This window comes from Misgurnus anguillicaudatus, chromosome 14 (assembly GCF_027580225.2).
Source record: "Misgurnus anguillicaudatus chromosome 14, ASM2758022v2, whole genome shotgun sequence".
In the NCBI taxonomy this organism is placed as follows: Eukaryota; Metazoa; Chordata; class Actinopteri; order Cypriniformes; family Cobitidae; genus Misgurnus; species Misgurnus anguillicaudatus.
In genome coordinates, this window is record NC_073350.2 from 6,092,653 (window position 1) to 6,119,705 (window position 27,053).

The 27,053-nt window shown below is 36.0% G+C and overlaps 2 protein-coding genes across 5 annotated transcripts; both read right to left on the minus strand.

Moving 5' to 3' along the window:
• Window positions 1-2,410: 2,410 nt before the first annotated feature.
• Window positions 2,411-9,183, minus strand: smug1 (single-strand-selective monofunctional uracil-DNA glycosylase 1). The gene is made up of 3 exons (XM_055184675.2): window positions 9,094-9,183; window positions 5,562-5,850; window positions 2,411-5,415 (listed from the first exon to the last, which is right to left on the minus strand). The coding sequence occupies exons 1-3, from the start codon at window positions 9,117-9,119 to the stop codon at window positions 4,888-4,890; spliced, it is 843 nt and encodes a 280-aa protein (XP_055040650.2). The 5' UTR covers window positions 9,120-9,183; the 3' UTR covers window positions 2,411-4,887.
• Window positions 9,184-16,803: 7,620 nt separating this feature from the next.
• hnrnpa1a (heterogeneous nuclear ribonucleoprotein A1a) lies at window positions 16,804-26,262 on the minus strand. 4 transcript variants are annotated; one of them, XR_012373125.1, is made up of 13 exons: window positions 26,104-26,262; window positions 25,341-25,463; window positions 25,122-25,268; window positions 23,842-24,052; window positions 23,640-23,732; window positions 23,443-23,514; window positions 23,283-23,354; window positions 23,044-23,196; window positions 22,805-22,942; window positions 22,499-22,543; window positions 20,556-20,625; window positions 17,278-17,349; window positions 16,804-17,185 (listed from the first exon to the last, which is right to left on the minus strand). XR_012373125.1 is itself a non-coding variant. In XM_055183214.2 (11 exons), the coding sequence occupies exons 1-10, from the start codon at window positions 26,113-26,115 to the stop codon at window positions 20,564-20,566; spliced, it is 1,083 nt and encodes a 360-aa protein (XP_055039189.1). In that variant the 5' UTR covers window positions 26,116-26,262; the 3' UTR covers window positions 19,757-20,141; window positions 20,556-20,563. The 4 variants fall into 4 exon arrangements, 1 of the variants encoding a protein (XP_055039189.1); XR_012373124.1 differs by lacking the exon at window positions 22,499-22,543; XR_012373126.1 differs by lacking the exons at window positions 16,804-17,185; window positions 17,278-17,349 and adding an exon at window positions 19,757-20,141.
• Window positions 26,263-27,053: the final 791 nt, after the last annotated feature.

A 27,053-nucleotide genomic window follows, 5' to 3' on the forward strand; every position in this document is an offset into this window, starting at 1 on the left:
TGCTCTGCATTGGGCTATGTGTGAATAATCCGAAAATAAAAACTGCATGTAAACCGGAGTGAAGAGCTAGCACCAGTCATGTAAACATCTTACTGCGATTAAGTCCTTACTCGCATTATTGGAAATAATCGCATGTAAACGAGCTGAATGTAAGCCTATTGTTTTTTTTTTACAGCAAGCAAAAATGGCAAGTTCCTTCAAGACGGTTTAACATTGAAACACCTATTGTGTCTTTACAGCGTGATCTCATGAGGATACACGTGTATTTTTACGCAAAGTGTGGTTATACCAACGTACATTTATGTTTTAAAACACACTGAAAGGACAGTTTACAGGACTAATACATTATTTATTAACAGCTCGGGCATTGGCGCTTCTTACTCATATTAATGACATGTTTTCAAGTCCTATTGTCTGACTTATTTAAGACAGTTTATGAAATGTTCATGACTTTCAGAGAATTACACAATATTAAACAAGACTACACTTTAAAGCTTTAAAATAAATAGCATGTATGTAAACATTCAACCATTTTGTATTAAGTTTGTTTGCCATGACACACAAAAGGTGTTTTCTTGCAATCGTCTCCTATGCAACAATAATTACACCAAACCCCAACATAAATTCACAAAAGATGTTAATTTTATTAATTCACTGTAATTCACATCTTTAAATTTCGTACGATCCAAAGGAACAGATCTAAATTCAGTCCTTCACTGATCTTCATCCCAGTTCTCATTAGCAACTGTCAACGTCAAATATCACATTCATTATGAATTTTAATTCAAATATTGCACCTCAAGAAGCTTTACGTCAAACGTTGCTACTTCACACACTCTAAAAAATTTCTGTAGAAATTACAGTATTACTGGGTATTACTGGCAACTAACTGCCAGTAACTGTCATGGTTCTGCCAGGTTATCCTGTGTTAATCTAGTCTTGTGGCAGAATCATGACATGCCCATGTTCTGTGTGGGATCACGTGGTCTGAGTATTGGTTTTACTGGACCACGTGTTCCCAGTGTCTTGTCACTTTTACCTCGCTCCCTTGTCACCCTCATTGTTTAATCCATGTCACCTGTTGTCTTCATTAGTTCTCCCCTATTTAAGGTCCTTGTGTTTGTTAGTCTGTGCCTGTTCATTGCCGTTTCAGGTGTGAATCCAGTCCTTGTTCCATGCCTTGTTAGATCAGTGTTAGTTCTTTGTCTGTTTAGTCTAGTTATCCAGTGTTTTGTGTTTTATCTAGTTATTGGTTCCTTGTTACCTGTTTTCTTTCATATTTATTATCCTGGTTTTGTTGCTTTGCCTCCTCGTGGGTTGTTTATTTGTGTTTTCTGTTATAATAAATTCCTATTTTTGATACTTCGTTGTCTTGCACTTGGGTTCTGTCAAACGCACCGTGACAGAAACTTACTGTAGATTTTACATTTATGTTATTTACTGGCAACAGTTTGTTCAAAGTTAAATGAACATGAAAGATTTTCAGTCTTTATCTTCTACAGTAAGTTACTGGCAACAAGCTGCATAATTACAGCAAACTGTTTTTTACAGCGCAGAATTGTGGAATTGCCGGCTTTCAGTCGATGTACTTTTGAAATTTGAATGCACACCTTGACAGAGAGAAGCTGAATTATCATTCTTATATTTAGGGGTAGGACTGTATTAGCAGCTTAAAATATGTTTTAAATGTTATATTGTGGGTATAATTAAGTTTTTTAGCTGTAAAACATAATAATGTTATGATTAAATGTTGCAAATAAATCTATGTTCTGTGTTCTGATTCTCCTTTAATAACCCAAAGCTCTCATTTGTTATTGTATTGATGGCTCTGACAAACGGGGACTAATGTACATGCTTAGTGTCTCTTCATACATGATGCTATCAGGTCATCGGGAGGTTACCGTGTCAAGACAACAGAGACAGATTATAACTGTGTATTTACTACACAACAACAAAGCACTGAAGAGTATTGGAACTGGTGTTTGGTAAGGAAGGCATTTATTATTTATCAGATTGTGCACTGCATGGACATGAATGATTAATAAAATATAACAGTTTGTCTATAAGTGTGCAGCTACTTTGAGACTATCTGTGCTTAGGAATCATGAAATTAGTGATATTTTGCGTTTTCATTTTGTATCCTTTCTGGATGAAGGATGTTTCTTCCAAACTCTCAGGAACATTACTCTTCAGTTTGTTGTTAATATACAGTTTAAATATACAGCCTGAATCTACAGTATCTTAATATATATTTATAAATCAAATATACACTACACTGTCAGGAAAAAATTGTCAAAATATGTAACCCTTTAAATAAAAGTGCACCTTTAGACCTAAAGAGTTCACTTAGTACCTCAAAGACGTAACAAATGTCTAAATAGTTGTGCCTAATGATATATAAGGATAAAAATAAAATGTTCATTTATTGTACTGTATATGAGGTAGAATTTATTGCCATTATTCAAACATTTTTTACAACATTTGGGGCAACAACATAGAAATAAACACATAGTAAACAAAGATGTACAAACAACCTCCATAAGTCCTTGTGATTTTGATAATGTTTTAGTTAATGACAATTATATTATTTCTGGATTTGTCTTTATGCATTTGGCAGATGCTTTCATCCAAACCAATGTACAGTCATTTGATTTCAAACTAAAGCTAAACAATGTTTCAGTATATTTGATCTCAGGTAACCTTTGCTTTGCCACGTAAAGCTCCACCAACTGAGTTACAGGAACACACTAATTCATAACATATTATGCCATATATTTGTGCATCTTTACAACTCGGACATAAAAATTCAAATATGCTCAAAAACAAAGATATATACAGATATACAAAAAATTAAGAGACCACTTCAAGACTATTTTCAGTTTTTTAAATTTTCTATTTACCGTAGTTTAAGTAAGTTGATAATTTTTGTTTTATTCTGCAAACTACCGACAACATTTCTAATGTTCCTAATAAAAATAATGTTTTTCTGTACATTTATTTGCAGAAAATTGAAATAGGGAAAACATGGTACAAACTTGGTAGGGCAAGTCTACTAACCGACATACGCACACAACCGGCGCAACGTCATAGAATGTCTCTGAACAGGTTCACACCCACTTTTGGGGGAAAACAAACAAGACTTCCCATTGACTTCCATACAAAATAGCGGAACAAAGCAACGTTCGTACACACCCGGCAGGCGTAAATAACTTAAGAAATCACTCAGATTAAACATGTTGAGTAATTATCTGTCCACCCTGCCTGCCATAGAGCGCGAAAGATACATTAACACATTTAATTTGGTCATTATAAAAACATGTCTCTTTCATTCTCACAGCGTTAAGTTTGTGTAACAACGCTTCCCATTGGCCAGAGGTGTCTTACCCGGACATTTACTCGTACCGCATCGAGTCAACAGGGAAGCCAGTGAATGATTTTACTTTGTATTTGAAAGTTACTTCGTATTTATATATTATGTCTTTATATTTAGAGTACTGAGTGCACTTTTCCGTCCAGCCATATAACTAGCCTTAGTGATATTCCAGCAATCACAGGATAGCGTTATTACATAAATTTAGAATGAAAGGGACATGTGTCTACATTGACCAAATCAAATGTGTTAATGTATCTTTCGTGCTCTATGGCAGGCAGGATGGACAGATTACTCAACATGTTTAAATCTGAGTGATTTCTTAAGTTATTTACACCTGCCGGCTGTGTACGAACGTTGCTTTGTTCCGCTATTTTGTATGGAAGTCTATAAGTCTAGTTTGTTTTCCCCCAAAAAGGGGCAGTGACGAAATTTACAGTCAAGTTCCCGGATGTGCCGGTAGTCCGTATCGTTGCCTGGGTTGCGTATGTGTGGGGTGGCTCTATTAAAAGAAGATCCAGATTCTATTGGGGTAGGGGCGTGTTTGTTTAGGTGATTTCAAATGTCAACATTGGCTTTCAGAGAACATGCACCCCGCCTTTAATTTTTTCCACGGCTGTATTTTGTAAGCATTGTCACTTCTAAAAATGACACGCACGCACACACATGTAAAATACAAATCAACAATTACATCAATTTCTTGGTACAACATTGATTATATTAGAGTTCAAAAGTACTCCTGGGCAGTGTTCAAATTATGAGTGGGGGCTGGGGTGGTCCCGGACCTCCTATAAGCATTAAGGGACCCTATATAAAGCACAAAAATATCAATTAGGGAGGTCCCCTTGTTTTTATTCAAATGAAAAAACTACATTAATTTAAAAGTCTTGTGTTGCGCTGGCACAAAGCGATACTGTCCATTATTTGTCCCAATTTCGCAATAAACGAATCCAAAAGATTTCTGTCTGAAATAAATGTAAACTGTTTCTGGAGGAATTGACGTCAATAATAACAGAGCATTACATTCGCAAATCATGAACATATTACAACAATTTACGGTTAACTAAGAATAATAGTTAACTTTATAATTGTTAATATTCTGAAATAAGACAGTCTTCTTGATGACGTATGCAGCCTACAAATGCGGGAAACAGCCATGTCTCTGCCTGTGGATTATTTTCATCTCGTTGATGGTAAGAATCTTTAGTTTTTATCTTAAGTTATTATATTTAGTAATCTTTAGGGTTAGGGCCTTTTAAAAATGATTCTGAAAGTATTATTTTATACTAATTTAAAGAAGTTATTGGGGTAATTCGTTTTTTTTTATTAAAACAATGATCCAGGACCAACAAAAATGTTAAATCACGATCAGATCTTACTTTGTGAAATCACTGCGACCCTATAATAAGGGGAGGCTTGGGTGGGTGGGGCTTAGCTAGTGGACCCCCATAATCTTTGACATAATTCGAACAACTGCTCCTGGCTGATTTAAAAAAATATTAATGATGTAAGAATGGTCATTTAGTGAGCAAACTCAAAAGTCCCAGTTCCTCTAGCCTGGTCCTGACTATGTTTGCCCAACCCTTATTGGCCAGTGGGTTTCTTGGTGATGGATGCATAATACCCTCCACTCTCACCTTAATACCCGCTTCAGACAGAGCCCGCCGAGCTCGCTGCTCAGAAACTTTGCCCACTCCAATAACCATGGAAACGCCCAATGCAGCGACAACCTGACAAAGGGCACCATCGCAACAGGATAAAAGAGCGTCGCGCTCCCCGGCGGGCAGTTCAGGTGGCGTTAGGTTCTTGCCTGATTCATTCATGAAGATGAGAGGGCACAAGTTGTGCACAAAACAGTGACGGAAGAAGTTTTGTGGCTCGCCGCAAAGCTCTTGGAAAAAGCCCCAGAAACGCGCTCCGCTTACTTCACTCTGAGTACAGTCCAGCCCCGTGATTCGTCGTTTGGGGTGCTCGTCAGCTGGACGTCCAACCCTTCCAGTGATCTTCAACCAATTACGAACTGCTTTTACCTCGCCGAACGGAACCTTGGAAATGAAGAGAGAGAGATTTTGTTAATCTCTTTAGTATTTTAGCACCCCTCTTCATCCCACAGTCTATTGCAAGTAAACTTAACATCAAGCATGATCAACAACAACAATGCTGATTCAGAATAAAATGTAAATTTTCTGACCCCTGTTTGTGCCATGCCAAAAGGGCCTGGGTTCATTCCCAAAAAGAGAATACTCTGCCCTTCTCGACAGTACGTCTCCACGTAACATTGATGCGTGTCCCAGGCATACTCCAGCGGGTTGTACGTGTATCGCACTGGTTTTCCAAAGGACATCATCCGTAACCTTGCATTCAGTTCCAGTTCCGCCTGCAGGAACCTTGATGCCGGCGTAGAGCTACTGATAAAGCGCTCAACAGCCAGATCTGATCCCTGCAACTCCTCTTGCTGAGATACATCTCCCTTTTCCAACCTACAAGTGAAGAGATTTCATAACTCAACTCATTCATACATACTCCTGACTGAATGTTACATGAATTAATGTATGAGTGATCATCAAGCATGCTTGCCCTGACCCTTAGTACCCTGAGAGCGGTCACTTAAAAAAAATTTTTTGTCACCGACCGTGCATGTACCCTCATTACTTAATTGAATGGTACTGCATTCAATTACTGTATAGATTAGATAAACAGAATATAAATAACACACCATAATGTACTAATTACTGAAAGGATACAAAAGAAATTTAGGGGAACATTTTCATAACATTTATAACCAAAAACAAGTACAAGGGACATAAAGCAGCATTAAGTATCTTCTGTAGCACAAACGCAGTCCTGTAGCCCGTCATTGTTGTTATGTTTGTCAAGTACTGTAGACTGAACATGTAATACACTTGCGCGTGATGTCAGCGTTTTCACAGATTTGCACGTTTGTCGTTTAGACGAAAGCAATAATTCCGTTGTTTTCGAAAACTGTGTGTTTTTAGGACCCCAAAACTGTGTTTTTATGTAAATTAACATCCAAACTGCATAAAAAGTTTAAAAATCAAGTAAAAAACTTTATCATGATGTTTTTCTTTTACTTAACCCTAATAAGTCCCTTGGGGTCAACCTTACCCACAAGCCACTTTTATTTGGTTAAAAAACATGGTTCCCTTCATCTCAGTGGAATAAGATTTTGTGACTTTTCCAGATTATCTGTCAAGATTCATATAAAAAAACTGGGCTTGATTCGGTCGTTCTAAAGAGGGTTAAAAAAATTCACCAAAAGATGCCCTTTAGGGGTAAAAATGTAGCCTGGTCCAACCAGACTCTCGTACATTAATTTCATTTTGTACAGAGAGTCTGGCCACGCTCCATTACAAAGCGTTACTTCCGTTAAGGAGGGTCCTCTGTTGAAGTTTAAAACTATTGGATCTGCCCAGAGTCACTCAGGATCTGCCATTGGCGATCGCTAACGTGTGGTCATGAGGTATATCATGCACCGAAACCGTCCGGAAACAACAAGTCAGAATAATCAGACAAACAAAACTTAGCAAACCTGGTTCTTGGCTTTAACTTCTGTATATTGGGCAGTTTTGCAACAATGGACCGAATAGCTTTTCTCACATCTTTCTCCACTGCCATTACTGAACTACAACTCAAACTGACGCACAACCTCAACGTCATCGTTCTTAGCCACCCCCATTTGTTCGCTGATTGGTCCTGCAGATTTTTGCAGGAGAAAACAAAATTCTACAGAGCAGTCCCAGACGTAGAACTGAAGCGAAATGAAAATTAAGCGGAAGCACGTAGGAGGGTGGAGCCAGGCTAGTAAAAATGACCCCAATTGAAATGAATGGGAAATGCAAAAAAAATCATTTTTTTCTTGTTATTCATCAAATAAAATCAATGCATCCAGAATAAATCTGAAAATTTTGACACAGAAAAGTAGGCCTGGTACTAGAACACAAATGCAATATAGAAAAGACATGCTCAATCACACACACACACGCACATACACACAAATACAGACTCACACACAAGACACACACATAAAGACACAGACACACACAAAAAGACAAAGTCACAAACACGCATGTACACACCCACACACATGCACGCACGCACGCACACATTTAGTCAAATTTCTGTGGCATTTTGTAAAAACAGACATTTCAAAATGCATCAAAAACTACAAAAATTCTACTATTTGAAAAAATATTTATTTTTAATGACCTTTCTAATGTTTATATAAACATAAATTCACAAAATGTTTCACTAAAGTATTGATCTTGAGCAGTTGGCCACATCCAGTAAAATGAATGGGTCTTTATTGGCATCTGTCAAAATGATTTATTTTCTAAACTGTAACCATAAAACTGTTTTTTTAAACACCAAATGGTCGAATTCAACACATAACATCTAGATCAATATCTAAAAAAGGCAAGCTAATGGTGTAGTTGAGGAATTGAGTGGTAAACGGGTACAAAAGTACTTCATATATCCCAAAACACAGCATTAATGTATAGATGGGAAGTAAACAAAAATTATATATTATTTGTATCATTAAAAATGTGTATTTTTTTGTAATCACCCTTTTAATTTCTGGGGTCATTTTTACCCCCAAAGAACTGTAACGTATACAGGAAAATAGGGGCTTATGAGGGTTAAATAAATTTTGAAGCATAACATCATACTTTTTATTCCACTACATTTTACATTAAATATCTATTTAATACTTAAGTACTATATCTTTTATGTAACTTATTAAGTACTTTTAATCTAACTTTTACTTTTAAGTACTTAAAAAATGTATATTAAAGTAAAAGTATGCATAAGATATTATTAGATTTTAATGTATTTAAGTATTAAAGCAACTTGTTTTTATAAAATCTAGTAGAGAAAACCCTCTGATAAAGTACAGACACTTAAAAGTAAAGTAAAGTAAAGTAAAGTAAAGTAAAGTAAAGTAAAGTAAAGTAAAGTAAAGTAAAGTAAAGTAAAGTAAAGTAAAGTAAAAATACTTGAGTGCTTTACACCTCTGCGTTTGTATAAATATACAAATTTATACAAACATAGCCAACGAACAGGCAAAGAACCATATATATATATATATATATATATATATATATATATATATATATATATATATATATATATATATATATATATATATATATATATATATATATATATATATATATATAGATTTATACCATGGGGGCTGTTGAATGCTTTATTCTGATTCCATTATTTCTCAATAAATTCACACCTGACCTGTCAAGAGGAAAAATAGACTATGGTCCTTTGCGTTATTTGAAAATAATGCACACCCCTGGTGCATTATCACCTTGGGTGTGCATTATTTTCTAATAATTCAACAGGCTGTTGTTAATTATTCCTTACATAACTAATTAAATATGAAAATTAACCATGATTTTCCAAAAATAAAAAACATGCTTACTATATATATGTATGAAGTATTACACATGCTGCTGTTATCTACACGTGTATTAATAACAGTTTAACATCTAACTTATTTATCTAGCTGTTAAGTTTAGCCAAAATTAATCGCACAACAATTCTTATTTAATCATTTACAGATGCTAGTATTAAACACTGACTAAATTCAAAATTACAAACAGTTTCATCAATAACAATATTGTATCTGTGTACAATCCATCTAATAAACACACTTGCAATCTCAGTGCTTATTAAATAATGTCGTTTACCTCTTAAGATCGGGATGTGCCTCCATTCTTTGAATTGTTTTCCGGCAACAAAAGAGCAAACAGACCGCGTGGCATTCTGGGATCTGCAGTTCTTCTTCTTCTTCGTTGATTTCAACGGCATCCTGCATGTTACTGCCATCTTCTGGAGATAATTAACGAAGTCATTTCAAAAAGTCCCTTTTCCTGCCTTGGCCATTTTCACCACATTCCAGTTTGTCCTTTATTCCATGTCCTACTATTTTTTCTATTTCATCTTCTTTTCTTTTTTTTTTCTTTTCTGACAGTGTTGGGATCTGTATAGTTTCTCGTGATATTTTGGGTTATACATTCACCAAAATCCACAATATTTATTAACAGGACTCTTTGTAACGTATTTTAGAATGCATAACACTAAATGTCAACATCATTATATCTTGATGTACAAAGACATAAAACATTTAAGTTTTACTTCATTCAGTGTCAGCACAAGAGAATTGCTTTTCCTTTCTACTGACACTGCTACATTTTGTACTGTTTGTAAACATTGGAGATCTCCATAAAACAAACTCATCAAGTGCTTCTGCTTATTACATTTTAATACTGAATCAATCACCATCAATACCAAATTCTCATGACTGGCTATGTATTTATGGGTGAGCAGGGCCTTTTACAAGGCTCTTTACATATTTATACAGGGCCAAACAATCAGTGCTTTCAGCCTTTTTCTCTTACTGAATTTGTAAAAAGTTTTGATGCATTTTGGTTAAGATATTAAACAAAGAGTGTTTAAGTCACCAAATCCAACCTTATGTTATTTTAATCACTGTCTTGTTACCTAAAACATAACAGCATTTTGAAACATGTCAGCAACTCCAGCTGGGATTGAAAAAATGTTTACACAGTGGGGTTAGTTGTCACACAGTGTTACAATGAAGCCTCGGGTATGCATTGATAATAAAAACAAGGTAAATACTTTTCATCAAAATGATAACTGTTAATACAATATCATGGGGAAATAACTCACAATTATGATTTTTTTTTGTCTTAATTGTGTAGCCCTTTCAAAAAAATTATATTTATAATATAAATAGACACATTGCTGCATAATACAAGGATGAAGGATCATGGATGGATGAATGTGTGAATATCTATTATAGGCAGATATTCACCTTTAGTATATAGACAGAATTTGATTGAATTATTTGTGTTTAGACTAAATTTTCTAGCAGGTGTTACAACAAACCTTCTGTTTTTTACAATGAACCCATATGGGGTAAGTTGTAACTTTGCACTTCTGTCACTTTTGGTGTAATTGTACGATTACGGTAGGTCCCACAAACCAACTTTAAGTGCTTATTTGTAGCAGAGATGTGTGTGTTGATTATGTAAAAAATATTAATCTTACTATTTGGTTCTGAATTTCTTTGGATCTCAACATGATGTGTAGCTTTTGAGGACCTTTAGGTCTTTTGATATTTTCAATGGCATGCATTTTTCTTTGCAAATGATTTTAGCAATTAATGGGAAAAAAATGGTCCAAATAAGCAAATCCTAGAGATCTAAACCCCATGTTTCATAACAATATTCTGTGTGTGTTTGAGGTGTAAATTGTAAAGTGAACAGTTTATACATGTTGCTGTTTAAATGCATTTGTCATGTTCTCCTCAGAAATCAATGTGACACACTCTAAAGTCCCATGTTGCCACTTCTTAAACACATCTCCATTAGAAGGGTCAGTTATTAAGCTGAATAGCCCCTCAATCTAATTTTGGCAACAATAAACTTGCTTAATGATTTTAAGTGTCACATTTTCAATGTAAACAAGCACACACATAAATTCTTATTATCATGCTGTGTTTGAAGAGATTTAGGGAAATGTGTTTTGAATCAATAGTCTGTTGTTTAACTAATCCAGATCTAATAGAGATTCACTCTTCTTCTTCCTTTCTTACTATTGTTTATTCCACTGCATTTTCTCATTTAAAAATGAGTAAAAAATGTAAAGTGTAAAAAAATACACTTTAAAAATGCTGGGTTGTTTAAACCCACAGTTGTGTCAAATATGGACAGACCTAGATACATCAAATTTGGATGATGTCCATATTTTACCTAATCATGGCCCAGCAGTTTTTTTGTGATTGTAAAGAGTTTTAACACTGGCAGTATAAACAGAAACCAAACAATCATACACATATTACCATGATCTTACTTAAGACTCAAAGACTAGCTTAATAGCGACACCTAGTGGTTTAAAGTGAATAAGGACAAGAATAAGACCAGTCATTTTATTTATCTTAAATTTAATTTCATTACACTGCCATAAAGCAAATGGATATGAACAATTATAATGCAATTAATATTACATTTTACAAAATTGTAATGATGAAGTACTCCATTTATACAAGATTTGCCTTTTTACTGCGTTTTAAAATGACGCATTTAATTTAATTTAATTACAAAAGACAATCAAAGGTCTACAAAAGATTACAGTAACCTCAGATCATTAAGATGAATTATAAAAAAGCCAGCATATGAAACAAACTAATGCTATTTATCATATGATATATATGCTGAGGTTGAGCTTTGGAAAGGTAGATTTGTTTTTTCATTAAGTTGACCCAAATTATCTGAATTTACTCCCAATACTGTGTTTCTATCTAAACATAAATGATGATCTATATCAGGAACATGGTGGAGTGTTGTATGGTACTTATGTTTTTAATGCTTTTTAAATATTACACGAATATATTACATTTTATAATTTTGGTAATAAAATATAATGTTAAGCACTTTAAAAATGCACTATATAAGTAATCTACTGTTTAAACTGTATCTGCTTGCTCATGATATCTATTTCATTCTTATCCATTCTTTATTTACAAAATCTTTAAGGACAGCGGCAGTGTTCAAGAAAATGTCATGCGCAATTTTTTACATGCATTCATCTTAGCTTGGATGCAGCTTCTAAATGATTTATAATAAGAAACTGAACAAAACATACCACAGTTTTCAAATAAAGTAAATGATTAAAAGGTATTGTAAAATTCAAACCAATGGATTTTTATGCATAAAAGATAATAAATTAAATCACACTGCTTCATCTCACAATGAAAAACCAAATGAATGAATAAATGTAGGCTATGTCATTAATCATTGTTGTATTATAATGTAGTTTATAATGTTTTATAATTTGTCTTTATTATTAATGTTCTTAAAGTCCCTGCTTCGTAAAATAAATACATATTCACATGATTTATGAAGGAAGAAAAACTGTAAGACTTCTTTAACAGACTAATCTTCTCTGTACAGAAATCTGATATACAGACAGGTAAGTGCGTGGATACAGGCATAGAGTTTGTAAAGCAAAAGACATGTTTCTTTCACTTGATTGCATTTATAATCAAAGTTTTGTGCGAGTAATTATTATGTATATAAACACACATGTATAAATGTAAGAGACATTTTATTTATGTACATTTTTATGTAAAATATATCAAAATCTAAATAAATATATATACACTGAGGTAAATGTTTCTAAAATACACCCATGTGTGTGTATTCATACATATTAATTACACAGTGCACACACATATATTGTGCAAAATCAAACTTTTATTATGCATGCAATTAATCGCAATTAACCTATCGACCGTGCTATAGAAATAAACCTTAGTACTTACTGAAAATGTGTATCTTTTTTCTCTATATTTAAGAATTGAAGCTTGTGTGAAAAAAATATAAATAAATATTATTGAATAATTGTAATTTCTCACAGTGAGCAAAGCAACTATCACAGTAAACCAACTTTCCAAAAGGTATAAATATATGTAAAGATTTCAGAAATTAATATTAGAAATGCTTATAAATTATAATGCAATGTGCATTGCACACTCCTGGTTGTGTTAATAAACTTCTGCTCTACTAATGGGAATCTATTTAGAAATACTATATCTAATTAATTTAAAATGTACATCCATTTAAATAACAATTTTATTATGAGTTTATTCACAAAAGTTTCACATGCATCAATGGATTTTCTCCTCCATGAGGTTTTAGGAGATTTGGCAGCATCACTATGTGGAAAAGGCTTGTATCTTTTAGAAACCGTTTAATGCAATGTTTCCCAATCCTGTTCCTCGAGCCCCCCCCCCCTCGCAGAAAGTCTCCTTATTTAACACACCTGATTTAACTTGTCAGCTTGTTAGGGAGACATGTTTACCATTTTTTAAGTAGGCTGATAAGTTCAATCAGGTGTTTTAAATAAGACGACATCTAAAACTGTCTGTCAGGAGGGCCTCGAGGACCAGGATTGGGAAACACTGGTTTAATGGAAGTCTTTTTATTATTTTACTGTAGTAGTTAGTGTTGATATATTAAAATAGCTGAGGAAAATCTATGCATCATCCCACATACTCAACGTTTTACAGAGAGACCAGCTGCATCATTGCCTGGTTTGGAAGTTGCACCATCTCAGATCACGAGACCCTGCAGCACATAGTGAGGACAACTGAGAGGATCACTTGGGTCAGGCTCTCCTCCATCACAGATATATACACCACACACTGTCTGCGTCTGCAGAGCCACCAGCATAGTGAAACTTAAGTGCTGTTGTAGTCGTCATAATGGTCCCCAGATCTGTGCCTTACAACAATCATGTCTCTGAACTCTGCCCATTGGGCCTCATGGTTCAGTTTTTGCTCTGACTCGCATTGTCAGCTGTGAGGTCTTTTATAGAAAGGTGATTGACTTCACTGATCATCGCCAATCTATTTAATTTACCACAGGTGAACCCCAATCAAAGTGTACAAAAAATCTCAGCAACAATCAAGAAAAATGAGAGGCAAATGAGCTAAATAAAGTGTTTTGCAAAGGGTTTATTTCTTTTTTTATTTCAATAAAACTTTTTTCACTTTGTAATTCTGGGTTATTAAACAAATTAATTGAAATAATTGGAGTATCAACATGCAACATGACAAAAAACTTTAAGGGGGTCTGAATACTTTCTGAATTATCTTTATAAAGCAGTGGACCTTGCAGGAGGTACTGACATTAACAAATCCTTATCAAATGCAGGAATTTAACCATTGTTGGCCTATTTCTAGTTATTGTAGGTATAAGAACATTTTAGAGTTGGTTTCCCAGACAAGGTTTAGATTAATCCAGGACTAGGCGTTAGTTATTTTAGGCCATTTAAGTCATTTTTACAAACATATTACACAAAAAACACTAATGTGCATCTTGAGACAAAACAATGGCACTGCTATATGTTAAGATTAACACATTTTAGTCTGTGACAAGGATAAACTCTGTCCAGGAAATCACCCCTTTGTCTTCATTTAAAGCTTCTCAAAACCTCATGAGTGTGTTTGGTGGGGTGATGCCATGGGCCATACCATCTCTCCTTACATAGATCTCAATTATTTATTACAGTTAATGGCAAAAATAAATTTGGAAATCTACACACTAGAGTAGGGGAGACCGGGGCTGGTTGTCTCACGGGTGGGTTGTCACACTGCTTATTCCAGACATACGACATGGCGCTGTGGTACAATTTTGATATAAATTTCTTAGCCTTTAATAGCTTACTCATTTGCACTTGTAATTTAGCTGAGCAGACACAAAACATTGAGGTTAGGAGACAATTTTTTATTTTTATGGGTCAGAGTAAATTTTCATGTCAGTGTTGTTTTTGTGTTGAGATCTTGTATGATATTAGTCATTCAAAAACAAAACACTCATTAAAAAGCCAAAAGTAGTAGCTTTATTTTGAATCATCTTTTAGCGATCAAGTTAAAGCCGTGTGGCAGCTAGCTTAGCATGTTTGTCAAGAAGTCAGTTGGGGTTGGTTGTCACATAAGAATATTGGACATGTAGACCTTTTAAGACTGTTTGTCTGTTTGTTTTGTTTGCTGTTAAATTAAAATAAATAAAGCATGAAATAAAGAGGTTTTAACACTAAAAATTATTTCATTTTATTTCTCAACACAGTAGACAATAGGCTTTATGCCCAGCTGCACTACTTCCTGAACTTCAGCCAGCTTCTTGTTTCCTGTCTGCCATTATTGGACAAACTGATTAATCAAGGTGTGCCTGACCTCAGTCGTCACAACAACAATAATCAGACACACCTGGATTAATCAGGTTGTCCAATAATGGCAAAAAGGAAACAAGGAGCTGGCTCATAGTGTTCATAGTGCAGCTGGACATAAAGCCTATTCAAGTAACTGATCACCCACTTTAATCCCATTGTTTAAAACATAAGGGGCATTGATGACAACTATCATAGGGGTGGATTCATATTAAAACTTATTTGAAGTTTCTAGCTTAAAAAACTAAAAAGTTACACATTATCTTTTCAGATCCCAATTTATCACTGAAATCCTATTGAACCTCTAAAGGGACAACCAACCCCATACTTAATGGGGTTGGTTGTCACATTGTGTCAGAGTGTCTTTGATGGTTAATTACTTTGTTACAATACATTCTAAAAGTAAAACAAATACACATTTAAAGCTAAGACTCCAAAGTTTCATTTCATGTAGGAATTACTGCTGAAAGATTTTTTGAAGATGAGCAATTCATGCATGAGTAAAAATTGTGACAACCAACCCCAGTCTCCCCTAGTGGATCTCAAACTGGGGGATGTGGCCTACTATGGGGGGGGGGGGCAGTAAGATTGTGCAAGGGGCCCCAGTTGTATAAATTACACTAAAGAGGGCATAACAGGAAAATCTGAGTTAATACCACCCCTTAATCTGCACTATCCAACCACAGCCCTGCCATTTAGTGCAGAAATCAGCTCATTTGCATTTTAAAGGACTCACCCAAAAACAGCACATTTATGCTCACACCTACAAAGTGTCAATTTTAACACACAACAAATGATCTATATGATATTTTGAGCTAAAACTTCACATACATGCTCTCGGAACACCAAAGATTTATTTTATTTGTTTAAAAAGTCTTGTGAAATGTCCCTTTAAATGATAAATTCTGTGTAATTAGAACTCAGAAAAATAAAGCTACCAACCAAAAGCACTACATTGCATAATTTATTATGTTTTGTTTAATTGAAAGATTAAGTTTTATGTCATAATTTTTTTTGGGGGGGGGGTGTCACAAAGGGATGCACCATACACAAGGGGGGGGGCACACCATAAAAAGAGAAACCCACTGTAACAGTGCATAAACAATTAGTCATTTCACTTCGGGTGAAGCATCTAAAGTGTCTAAAATTTGACACATTTTAATAATAGCACTATTAAGAAAGTTATAACTGAGAAATGCAAAAACATTTGAAACAATCATCACACACCCCGATAGTATTTATATATATAAATATGTATCTCTCTCAAGGGTTTTTTCCCTCCTAGGAGTTTTCCCACTGGACTAGCCAGGAGGGTTTTTCTCATCCCCTGGAGAGTCCGCCACATCTAGCTTAACTTACTACTTTACTGTATACGTTACATTATTACTACGCTCGCTTTTCTATGCTTTTCCTACATCTATTAATGTAAAGCTGTATAAATAAAATTGAATTGAATCTGAACCATTTTTTTATTTTAATTATTTCCTCAAGATGCAGTAATCTACCTCCACCCGAAAATCCATGATTGTTTGAAAAAAGTACTTTGTAAAGGTTTTTACCATTTCCCATGATCTTATATGGTAAACCACCTTATTCATCAACTTCTTACTTTTAGTCTTAATTAAACATTGCACTCCACTCAATAGTTTTTCAAACTTTTATTAAAAGGCTAAAAAGCTTTTATCATGTATAAAACATTTAAATACAAAAGTTTCTGATGCTGCCCAGCAGCTATTTTTCAGCTTTGTGCAGTACACGACTGTATACAAGCACACTGTTGTACAGTATTTCAACTGAAAATGACTCCAATAAAATCGCTTCAACAAACCTGACATGCTTCATGTTTCTAATATGTCTGAGTGTGAATACGAATACACAGATCACAAGGGATGTGCCACTTTAGTATTCAGTAACAATTAGTTAAAATCAACACTTGTCAAACTTCAGTTTGGATTGAAAACCATGATTGAGATGTTAACTTTTCATGCAGGGACTGCTTGATTCTTGCTGCAGTCTTTATCTACCCTGAGGGTGAAGAAAAAAAAAGATACAATTAAGGAGACCAGCAGATTCAAGACAAATGCTCAAATCAAATGATTCAGAATGACATCACACACCTTTAAGATCATCAGGCCGCTGTATTTGAACTTTTTGACGCGTCACAGGAATCAGTTCACCGGTTTACAAGCCTGAAAAAAACAACACGGACTTAAAACCACATTTTGAGAGACCAAAGCATATCATGTCTTAAGTCATAAGTGTCACATGCACCACTGACACAAAGACGTCGTAGCATGTTTTATAATCCAAAATTAGATATCTTACAGAATTTAAAGATTGGTCACTGGGACAAGATCAGAAGTCATGTTTCACCACAACCACGAAAACAACCAAGCAACGAAATCTTTACAGCGGTTTTGATGAGCACAAAAATTGACATGAAATACAAGAAACTCAAATTCGCCTCTTACCTACCAGTCTGGTACGTTATAGACCTTACTTTGGTAGCTCGCTAGTCTTACATCTGTTCTCAATAAGACTGCTGTCCCCTGCTGCTCTGGCTCCAAGCGAAGATCTTGCTACTTTCCCTTAGCTGGCGTTTCCAATAAGCTAGCCTCTCATCAGCTGGCTCATCCCAACGGCTAGCCTCTCTTCCACGGATCGCTTCTCAACAGTCTCTTGTCTTTGGCTAGACTTTAAGCTGGCTCCTCCTGATGGCCAGAATTTCTGCTGGCACCTCATCAGATATTCTGACCGTTAACGCCTTCGAGATCGCCTTTGGTTCAGAGTCGCTAAAAATCCTCTCATAGAGTTCCATTCGTAAAAACATGGAGACATTTCATACGTCTAAAAAGATGAACAACATGCTACCCCGAGAAATGTAAAAATACCTCGGACTGTTGTTGAAATTATTAACTGTGCAATTTAACCAAACTAACTTGCACGTGAAACTCAACTGAAGGGTTTGGACCTAAATGTTACATTAATTCCTTTACCTTATCAAACTGTAATGCCCGCTTTCACAGACAAGGCTTAAGCTAAGGCCACACCAAAATATTTTTAAACTCTTAATCAGTTTTTTAGACCACAAGCCTGATGAAAAAATCGACAATTTAACACGTTTGTTTCTATAGTGTGTAGACTGTCGCTATGTGGTCATGACAGGACACCACGCACCATCAGATTAACTTCACAAACAACGCGAGTCTCAACAGAGAACACAGGAAATCTCATGGAGATCTCACAACGTCTCTCCAGTCAAATGTGACTTCATGGTAAGCAAACATGGCGGACAAAGCCATAAATAAATGGAATTAATACAACGGACTGTTTCTTATAGCGCCATGTAGTTGTTATGGTTTTGTCTTTCATCAGCTCGCTTTCTAATTGGATATAGTTTCATTTCACGTGAAAATCTATAGCATGTGTGTGCGTTTGTCCTCTGGGTTTCCCCCACACAACAAGATTTCTAATCGTAAATATTCAACATACCGACGTGCTTTTGAGCAGATTCAGACACTCTTAACGCAACGCGCAACACAGGAAAATCTGATAAATAATGGATTCAACCACAAAAACAAACGAGACTATATCTAGGATTGTCTTAAGGGGGGAAATCTGTGCAAATTCAGCCCGATTATCTTTTGGTGTGTACAGGGCTTTAGCGTAAGCCTTTGTCATTGTTTTGTCAAGATATACACCAGTAAAGGCATTAAGTGACTTAAATTTCCTAATTTAACACAGACATATCTTAAGATCTGTCAAGTCATTTTCAGTCAAGACAGCTCAAACATTTATTTTATTCTGGGACTAAGCTAAAGCATCGTCTGTGAAACTGGGCATAAGTGACCTTTAAATCCAGACACAAATCTAAGGATGTTTTCACACCTGAGTGTTCGTTTAAGAACCTGGTCTTCAGGTTTTCGCCCTTGGTTCGATTCACAGGACGCTCGGTCTAACCGTTTGAGGTGTCAAAATCGCATCTAGTTTGCCGCTTGAACATTTTGAGTTTACTCGCTTCATTCGCGCGAAAAAGTCAGTGTGAAATTCTAGTGCAAATGAACTCTGGAGCTTGTGGTGAGAAAGCAATCTGACCAAACTGACCGACAAACCAGGCTGAATATGATGCGTAATGACATACAATCAGCAATGTGTTTTGCAAATACGGTCAGAAAAACGCATTTCAGACCAACTGGTCAAAACAAAAATGTGGCGTTTAGCGTGCATCTCAAAGAGATGAGCTTTAATCGCTCGGTGAAACAGTGCTGCGATCAAAACGATACAAGGAAACCCACAGCTGTTGAGAGCTACGAGAGGAATCAAGGTGAACATACACAAGTGCTTTCTAACCAATGAGAGGACACTTTAATCTCACACGAGTTTTATTTATTATAAATTTTGGTCCTCTCTTAAAACTTTGTCAATGTGAAAGCAAACTGAACCAAAAAGAAATAACGTCTACAGGTCTGAAAACACCCTAAGAAAACATAGATTTGAACAGTGCAAGTATGGGGTAACAGTATGGGTAATCGAAATTATTCGTGCTACTGGTCGAGTCAATTTGAATCTCCCAAATCAAAACACTGACGAATACAATTAAATAAAAAAGACTGGAGCGGTTTATTTAATCTTGATTGATGACTGTTTACATAAAAAAGCAGAAAAAAGAAAACCTAAAGGTTTAAGAGAAAAGCCAACACAGAAAATAAACCCTGCATAAAACCTCATTGGAATGCTTTGCACTTCACAGACAAAAAAATGGGGAAAACTACAAACTAGAAAATGTCTTCCAGGACTGAAGTACTTTTGCCCCGTCCCACCCCACATGATCTTCCCCCCTCCCCTACTGAACAAGTTCTCTTGGCGTGGCAGACGTTAAAACTGCCACCACGCTGCTTGGCTGGGCAGATCTAGGTGTAAACCTGCTTGCTTCTCTCGTTTCCCTGTCATGTCTCTCTGGCTCTTCTCTAAGTACTGTGGCCTGTTGGACAATATGGAACATAAATTCAGTTACACTTTGCAACCTTGCTTAGTCTTCATCAAGAGCTGAACTGGAGGGGAATGAGTAGCAGAAGCACAGAAGCAAACCTTCAGGTCAGCTAAGAGCGTATGGTTAGGACAATGAGGATGAGTCTGCGCACGTGTTGGCAGCCGGACGTTTCGGGACGCGACTCAACCAGCATTCGTCTCGATACTGGATCTTAGCTTAAAAACATTTGAAGGTTTGCTGCTGGATTCCCTGTACTGAAAACTTGATGTCTTTACTAGGTTACGCTCCAATTCATGGGTGTTTATGCACTAACATTAGCATGGGTTACGCATCTTATGTGCATGGATGGGTAAATACTCGTGGCTAACTTCAGAACCCGTTTACCACAAGTGGCGCAATTCTTACCCAAAAATTTAAAATCGTCGACCGCCGGAGCCTCCTCCATAACCCCCGCCGGAGCCTCCTCCGTAACCACCTATAAAAAAAGCAAATCTTTTATTAATCAGACACAGAGGCCAGATCTGTAAACATTCATTTGAAGTGTAGCTACAAGCGCAAATATCAGATCTCGTTATCAAGGCCATTAAAGAAACCATTTTGAATTTAGCAACATTATTATTAGGGATGTCCCGATCTGATATACTGGATCAGTATCAGGGCCGACCCGGCTTTTTGGCTGGATTTGACATCGAATCGAGGACCGACAACACGACCGATCCAATTCCGATATGTGCCGTGGTTGTTACTGACAAGCTATTGAAAGGACAACGTATTATAAAAGCACCATAAACGTTTTATGCACTATATTCCAAGTCTTTTAATACACTCAATTGCTTCATGTGAAGGAACAAACGCACATTTAAAGATATTTCAGATCACAGAAACACTGTAACTTACTCGCAAACTGGGTTAATCCACTGGTGTAACGGACGGATGAAACGCGTCATTAACACGCACACACAAGATATCTTTAGGCTATTTTAAAGATCTGATTTTATAAAGTCTCACTAAGCCGTTGAATGGATGCAATTCACTTTGTGCTGAGCACATGATGCATCTAATCTCTTTGTGTTTTAACAGTCATAAACTTTCCATTGCGGTGCGAGGATGATTCAAGGGCATCAATTCTGCACCTGGAATGTGCATAAAACTCCGGTCAAGCACATAATTCCCAAAATAACCATCTGCACACTAAAGCTTTTTTACTATGACAGTTTTACGCAATTAAGAAAAAAATATTTAGCATACTTAATTGATCAAACGTACCCATTATATGTTCTCCTAAACACTGTCATGATTCATAATGTTTCCTGTAACTTGTAAATCATTTTAAATGATTGATTTTAACATTTAAAATAATACTAGATGTGGCAGAAAGCACTATACACATTTAATTACAATAGTATCGGGCAGATATCGGTATTGGCTGACATACAGAATTGTGGTATCGAAATCGGAAATGAAAAAGTGGGATCGGGACATCCCTAATTATTATGCGTTTATTGCAAACCGGTTGTTTCATTAATGTAGTGCATTACAATTATCTCATATAATCCTTCTATATCTTTGAATAATCTGTATGTATAAACATGAAGTCAGACTAAATACAATACAGATGAATAAACATCCATGCATACACAGCCTCAACAGATGCAAGATCGTTCTTACAGTCACACATCTGATCCGAAGGTAACTTCCGGTATGTATTTATGTACGAGTCTGGCTAGAGGATAAACTGACCTCTAAAAACAAATACCTTATTGAAAATGCATCATCAGGAGTTCATAAGTTCAGAGATTTTTCTGTTAGTTTAGTTTTGTGACAATAGGGAAAAATTTGTTGTAAGTAGTATTTTTTACAAATTTGTATCTTTTGATTGCTAGGGGGAGCCGACCCCAAGACTTTACAGAAACTTTCAGGACATGGCTTTGTAATAATACAACATGGGTTCCCAAACTTTTTTATTCCAGGACCTACCTAGACAGCTATAATCTTTCTCAAGAGCCACCAAAATATTTTAAAATGCAAATATTGGGAACACACACACACACATGTATATTCTCTTTCAGTTTTACTCTTTCTCTCTCATAGTACAACAAAATGTAAGATTAATTGCAATTGGATTTTGTGTCAATTTTTTTGTGAAACAAATACTTGCGCGCGTGCAGCTTTGGATGTTTTTATTTCATGTTGAAAAACAAGCCGCATGTAATAGTGAGTTTTTGCATATTTCTATCTAAATCTTTTATTAAAATGTAAGCAAGCTGAAGGAAAACGAATACTCATGTTCAAAATCTATGAAGCTCAAAACGATGGAGCGATGTAGTCTGCTTAAAACCAATCATCACCTCTTCAGTAAGAGGCTGCAGTTTTCAAATCATCATCTGGTCTATCTGTGTATCAAATTTTATAACTTTGTTATGTAACATTCTGACACAGACTTAAGGGCAAAAGACGACAACTAACACATATGGGCTTTGGGGCTTAATAATAATAATAATAATAATAGTAATAATAACAACAACAACGTCATTACAAATACAGATGGATATCAGCACTTTGTGTTTGACCCCTGGTAATATGGTTATTGACCGAAGAAAAAACATATCAAAAATTGTAATTAAAATAATTAAATAAAAAAAATTCAAACATACCTCCATACGGACCACCACCACTCCTTCCACCTCCACCACCGCCGCCATAGTTTCCTCCCTTCATCGGCCCATAGTTAGAAGAAGACTGGTTGTTGTAGTTGCCGAAGTCATTGTAGTCTCCACCCCCTCCAAAGTTGCCTGCAAAAATCCATTGAAGCATTAAAACTTTCTTATTAAACTGCCAGGGAAGCTTAATTTAAGAGTAAGACCAGAAATACGATTTGCTCTACAAGACTGACCTCCTCCAAAGTTGCCTCCACCGCCATTATTGTAGTTGTCATAGCCGCCACCACCACCGTATCCACCTCCCTGGTTGCCGTAGCCACCGCCTCCTCCACCACCTCCATAACCGCGATTACCACCATAACCTGGTCCACCTCCACCGTAGCCACCTGAGAAGAACATGGGAACATTTAGAGACACTGTTTGATGTTCGGCTGTTAACATAAACTAACTATTTTGATTAAACCACTCTTACCATTTCCTCCATAGCCATTATACCCATCACCTCCTCCTCCATAACCTCCTCTTCCTCCGCCATATCCTCCACCTTGATGGAATACATTTTGGGATTATAGACATGCAATACATTGTGGACTACTACTTTAATAAATATGATTAAAAAAATAGATCTGCACCTCCATATCCACCTCCTCCTCTTCCACCAAAGTTTCCACCACCGCCTCCGCCACCTCCTCCTCCTCTGCCACCTGATTTTTTTAAAATTAAAATGATATTGCTACATTACACAAAGAGAGCTCAAATATGTTGCCTCTTATTATATTTGAGCTTCACTGTGGTGCTAACATCATCACAGCTCATTTGAGTGTCGCACCTCTTGGATTCATGGAAACCCTGTTCATTTCCTCCCTGGAAAGCGCTTTCCTGACTTCACAGTTGTGTCCATTCACTGTGTGGTACTTCTGAACTGTAGGTACGAGAGAAAACAGAAATTTGACTTTTCTTAGAAAGAAAAAAAGGTATGTTCATGTGTAAATATAAATAAAGTAAAATTGAAATGAAGGACAGTCACTTACTGACAATCCTGTCAACAGAGTCATGGTCATCAAAGGTGACGAAGGCAAAGCCTCTCCTCTTATCGCTGTTTTTCTCTGTCATGATGTTCACCTCCTCAATTTTGCCGAACTGAATGAAGTACTCGCGCAAGTGTTCCTCATCTGTGTCTTCTTTAATTCCACCCACAAAAATCTTTTTAACAGTGGAGTGAGCACCTGGTCTGCTCGAGTCCTGAAAAGATAAAAAATTTACTCAAACAAGACGCAAATGCGCTCAAATCTGGGTTAGGAACTACAAAAGAATTACATGCAGGTCAAAAACTGCCCCAATCAATGTGAATATGTCCTACTATATTCCACTGGGTTGCCACAATAATTTTACAAACAACAACCAAAAATACATAATTTCAGGTAAATTTCTGGAAGTGTTCAATGGTAAATTAATCTGGGGAATTTTGGACATATTACACATTGGAAACCTAATGGGATTTTTTGGAAAATGTATATAAACTATATAATATATAAACATACATAAACATTTTGTTTTGTCATAAGCAGACATGCATGCAAATTAATACACATTTTAAAAATGACGTTACAAAATATTTTTATTTTAAATAATTGTTTTTTTTACTTTTTACTCAATGAATCTTGATACTTGCGCTCATCAAACCTGGATTTATTTAATCAAAAATCCTTCAGAAAGTAGCAGTAAGCAGTGTGCTGTTGTGTGCATGTGAATGAGGAACGTTGCACGGTAGAAATTCAACTAAAACTGCAATAAATCTTGTTGTTATAACCAAAAATATAATTTTTTAAACTACATTTAAGTTCCTTATTAAATGCAATCCTGCGCTTTTTTCAAATTCTTAGTTTATACATTTCTGTTAATTTCCATGGAAAGTTTCCAGCCTTAAAAATTTCCAGAATTTTGCAACCCTAAGTTGTAATCGAAATCAAAACTTTTTTCACTAGGAGCACAGTGGCCCCCAACTGAAAATTTTAGGGGCGCAACCAGAAAATTTAGGGGCACATACCGTAAATCAACATGCTAACCAAATATTCACATTTCTACTAAGTAATACACTGTATTACTAATAAATACTTTGATGTTAGATGCAGAAAGTATAATGTGCTGTTTTAAACTCAGTGTCACATCACAAAAAAAAAGGTAAAATTTACTGGATGTAAAATTCAGTGGCACACTCTCAAATTTGGGTGGGAAGATGTCACCATTTGGTGGCAGTCTGGAGCCCTGAAACCCTAAGTTATAACACAACATTTACATAAAAACAACCTACTTCTCTAGATACGGCTCTCTTGGGTTCGACGGCTCTTCCGTCCACTTTGTGCGGGCGAGCGTCCATTGCTGCGTCGACTTCATCCACTGAACTATAAGTCACAAACCCAAAACCCCTCGACCTTTTGGTGTTTGGGTCCCTCATCACCTGTAAACGAGATCACTGGTTTCAGAGGTCGGTCTTATGCATTAGCAGGTCAATGCATGCAGATGTACTCACCACACAGTCTGTGAGGGTTCCCCATTGCTCGAAATGTGCCCGGAGACTCTCATCTGTTGTCTCGAAACTGAGACCCCCGATAAACAGCTTGCGGAGCTGCTCGGGCTCACGGGGGGTCTGTTGCTGGGAAGTCAATAACATTTATTGGTAAATTATATTGCATTTCAGTTTCACTATTAGATGAGACATGTCGAAGTATTTCTGTACGATCATTTTACGATAACTACTAGTACTAAATGCCATTAATAAACTACGGTTACTGTAAGAAGACCATGATAAATGTGTGGTTTTTATGTTTTCAGTACAAATCCCATAAATACGCAATGGTTATAATAAACCATCGACAATTTTGGTAAGAGGTTTGCAGTTATGAAGGAAAATCGTGTCTATATGACTATATGTGATGCACGAGAACTCGAGGCCTACAGCCTTGCCCAAACACGACACATACATTTATACATTGATTAAAATATATTAACATAACAAATTTTGCTTGTTTTATATAGTAACCAAGAAACAAAAAATACTGCAAACATTTTTTTGAAATTAAACGTAACAAATGCAACGCTTTCAGCTAACGCAAGTCGCTGCAGCGAACAAAGAGACGCAATGAAGCAGGAAACAAACACGTCGTTTTTTGCAAACTCGGTGTTTTTCAATTAAATAATTCGTTATTCTGATGTTACACTCTACTCATACAATGTACACAAAGCTTCACAAATAATAAAATCTAAATATTGACCCATTAAATAATATATCTTACCTCTTTAGACATGGCGACCTCTCAGTATGCGGGAGCAGACAATCCCGTGCCGAATGTACTACGTAAGGGCAGAGTGCGTCGTTGCGTCATAAACAGGGGCGGGGCCACGTCGTCGTTTTTGGCTTGAGAAAATGGTGGATTGGTCGTTGTGTCTGGTCATAGATATGTATCCATGGTAGTGATGGGAAAAGCTTCGAATCAATTGAACCAATTGCTTCGAAAATTGATTCAGTTTTTCGAAGCAGTTCGAAACCCACACACGCTGGCGACCTCTGCTGGTCAAAATAGTGTAAAAGCAGATGTGTCGGAACATTTTACACTTTTTTTTACAAAATAATAGCAAGATTTTTATTAAAATATGTTAAAAAAAAGTGTTTACCTTAATTAAGACATAGTTAAAAGTGTATTATGTGTTTTTAGTTTTATTTAGGGCAAACAATGAATAAAACTAACTACCCTTTTAATTATGCACATTTTTGTCATTAAATCTGTCTATAAACAAAAAGTAGACAACATGGCAGTGTTATTAGTCAGAAGGAAATTTTTTTTATGAACTTTCATAATAAAACTGACCCGAGTTCACCTAAACTTATTAGACACTGGTCATGTGATCAACTCCCCCTACTGGTGAACTATCGGATTTTCGAAACGTTTCGAAACCGTTATGACGTAATGAAGCCAAATCACGTGACTTGGGCCAGTTTGAAACAAGCTCCGAACCACTGATTCGAAACAAAAGATTCGTAAATGTTTCGAAGCCTCATGAAGCAGTGCTTCGAAAACGACCATCACTAATCCATGGTTATGGTTGTATGGTTGTGAAGACGCGTTTACCTGAAAATGTGCTTGAAAAACAAATGCTTGGTTTTCTTAAGTTATAAACTTGTGATGGGAGAAACGAAGCTTTTTATAGCTTTAAAACAATTGAACCAATCGCTTGGCAAAATGAT

Bases quoted from the DNA above. Each gene is read 5' to 3' on its own strand.
- smug1 (XM_055184675.2), bottom strand. From the start codon at position 9,119: ATGGAGGCACATCCCGATCTTAAGAG. The intron at 5,851-9,093 runs GTAAACGACATT...CTTCACTTGTAG, and splicing joins GCACATCCCGATCTTAAGAG to GTTGGAAAAGGGAGATGTAT. The intron at 5,416-5,561 runs GTCAGAAAATTT...TTCATTTCCAAG, and splicing joins TTGGCATGGCACAAACAGGG to GTTCCGTTCGGCGAGGTAAA.
- hnrnpa1a (XM_055183214.2), bottom strand. The intron at 25,269-25,340 runs GTGAGTACATCT...TCTCGTTTACAG, and splicing joins GAACCCTCACAGACTGTGTG to GTGATGAGGGACCCAAACAC. The intron at 23,197-23,282 runs GTAAGAGTGGTT...TGTTCTTCTCAG, and splicing joins TAATGGCTATGGAGGAAATG to GTGGCTACGGTGGAGGTGGA.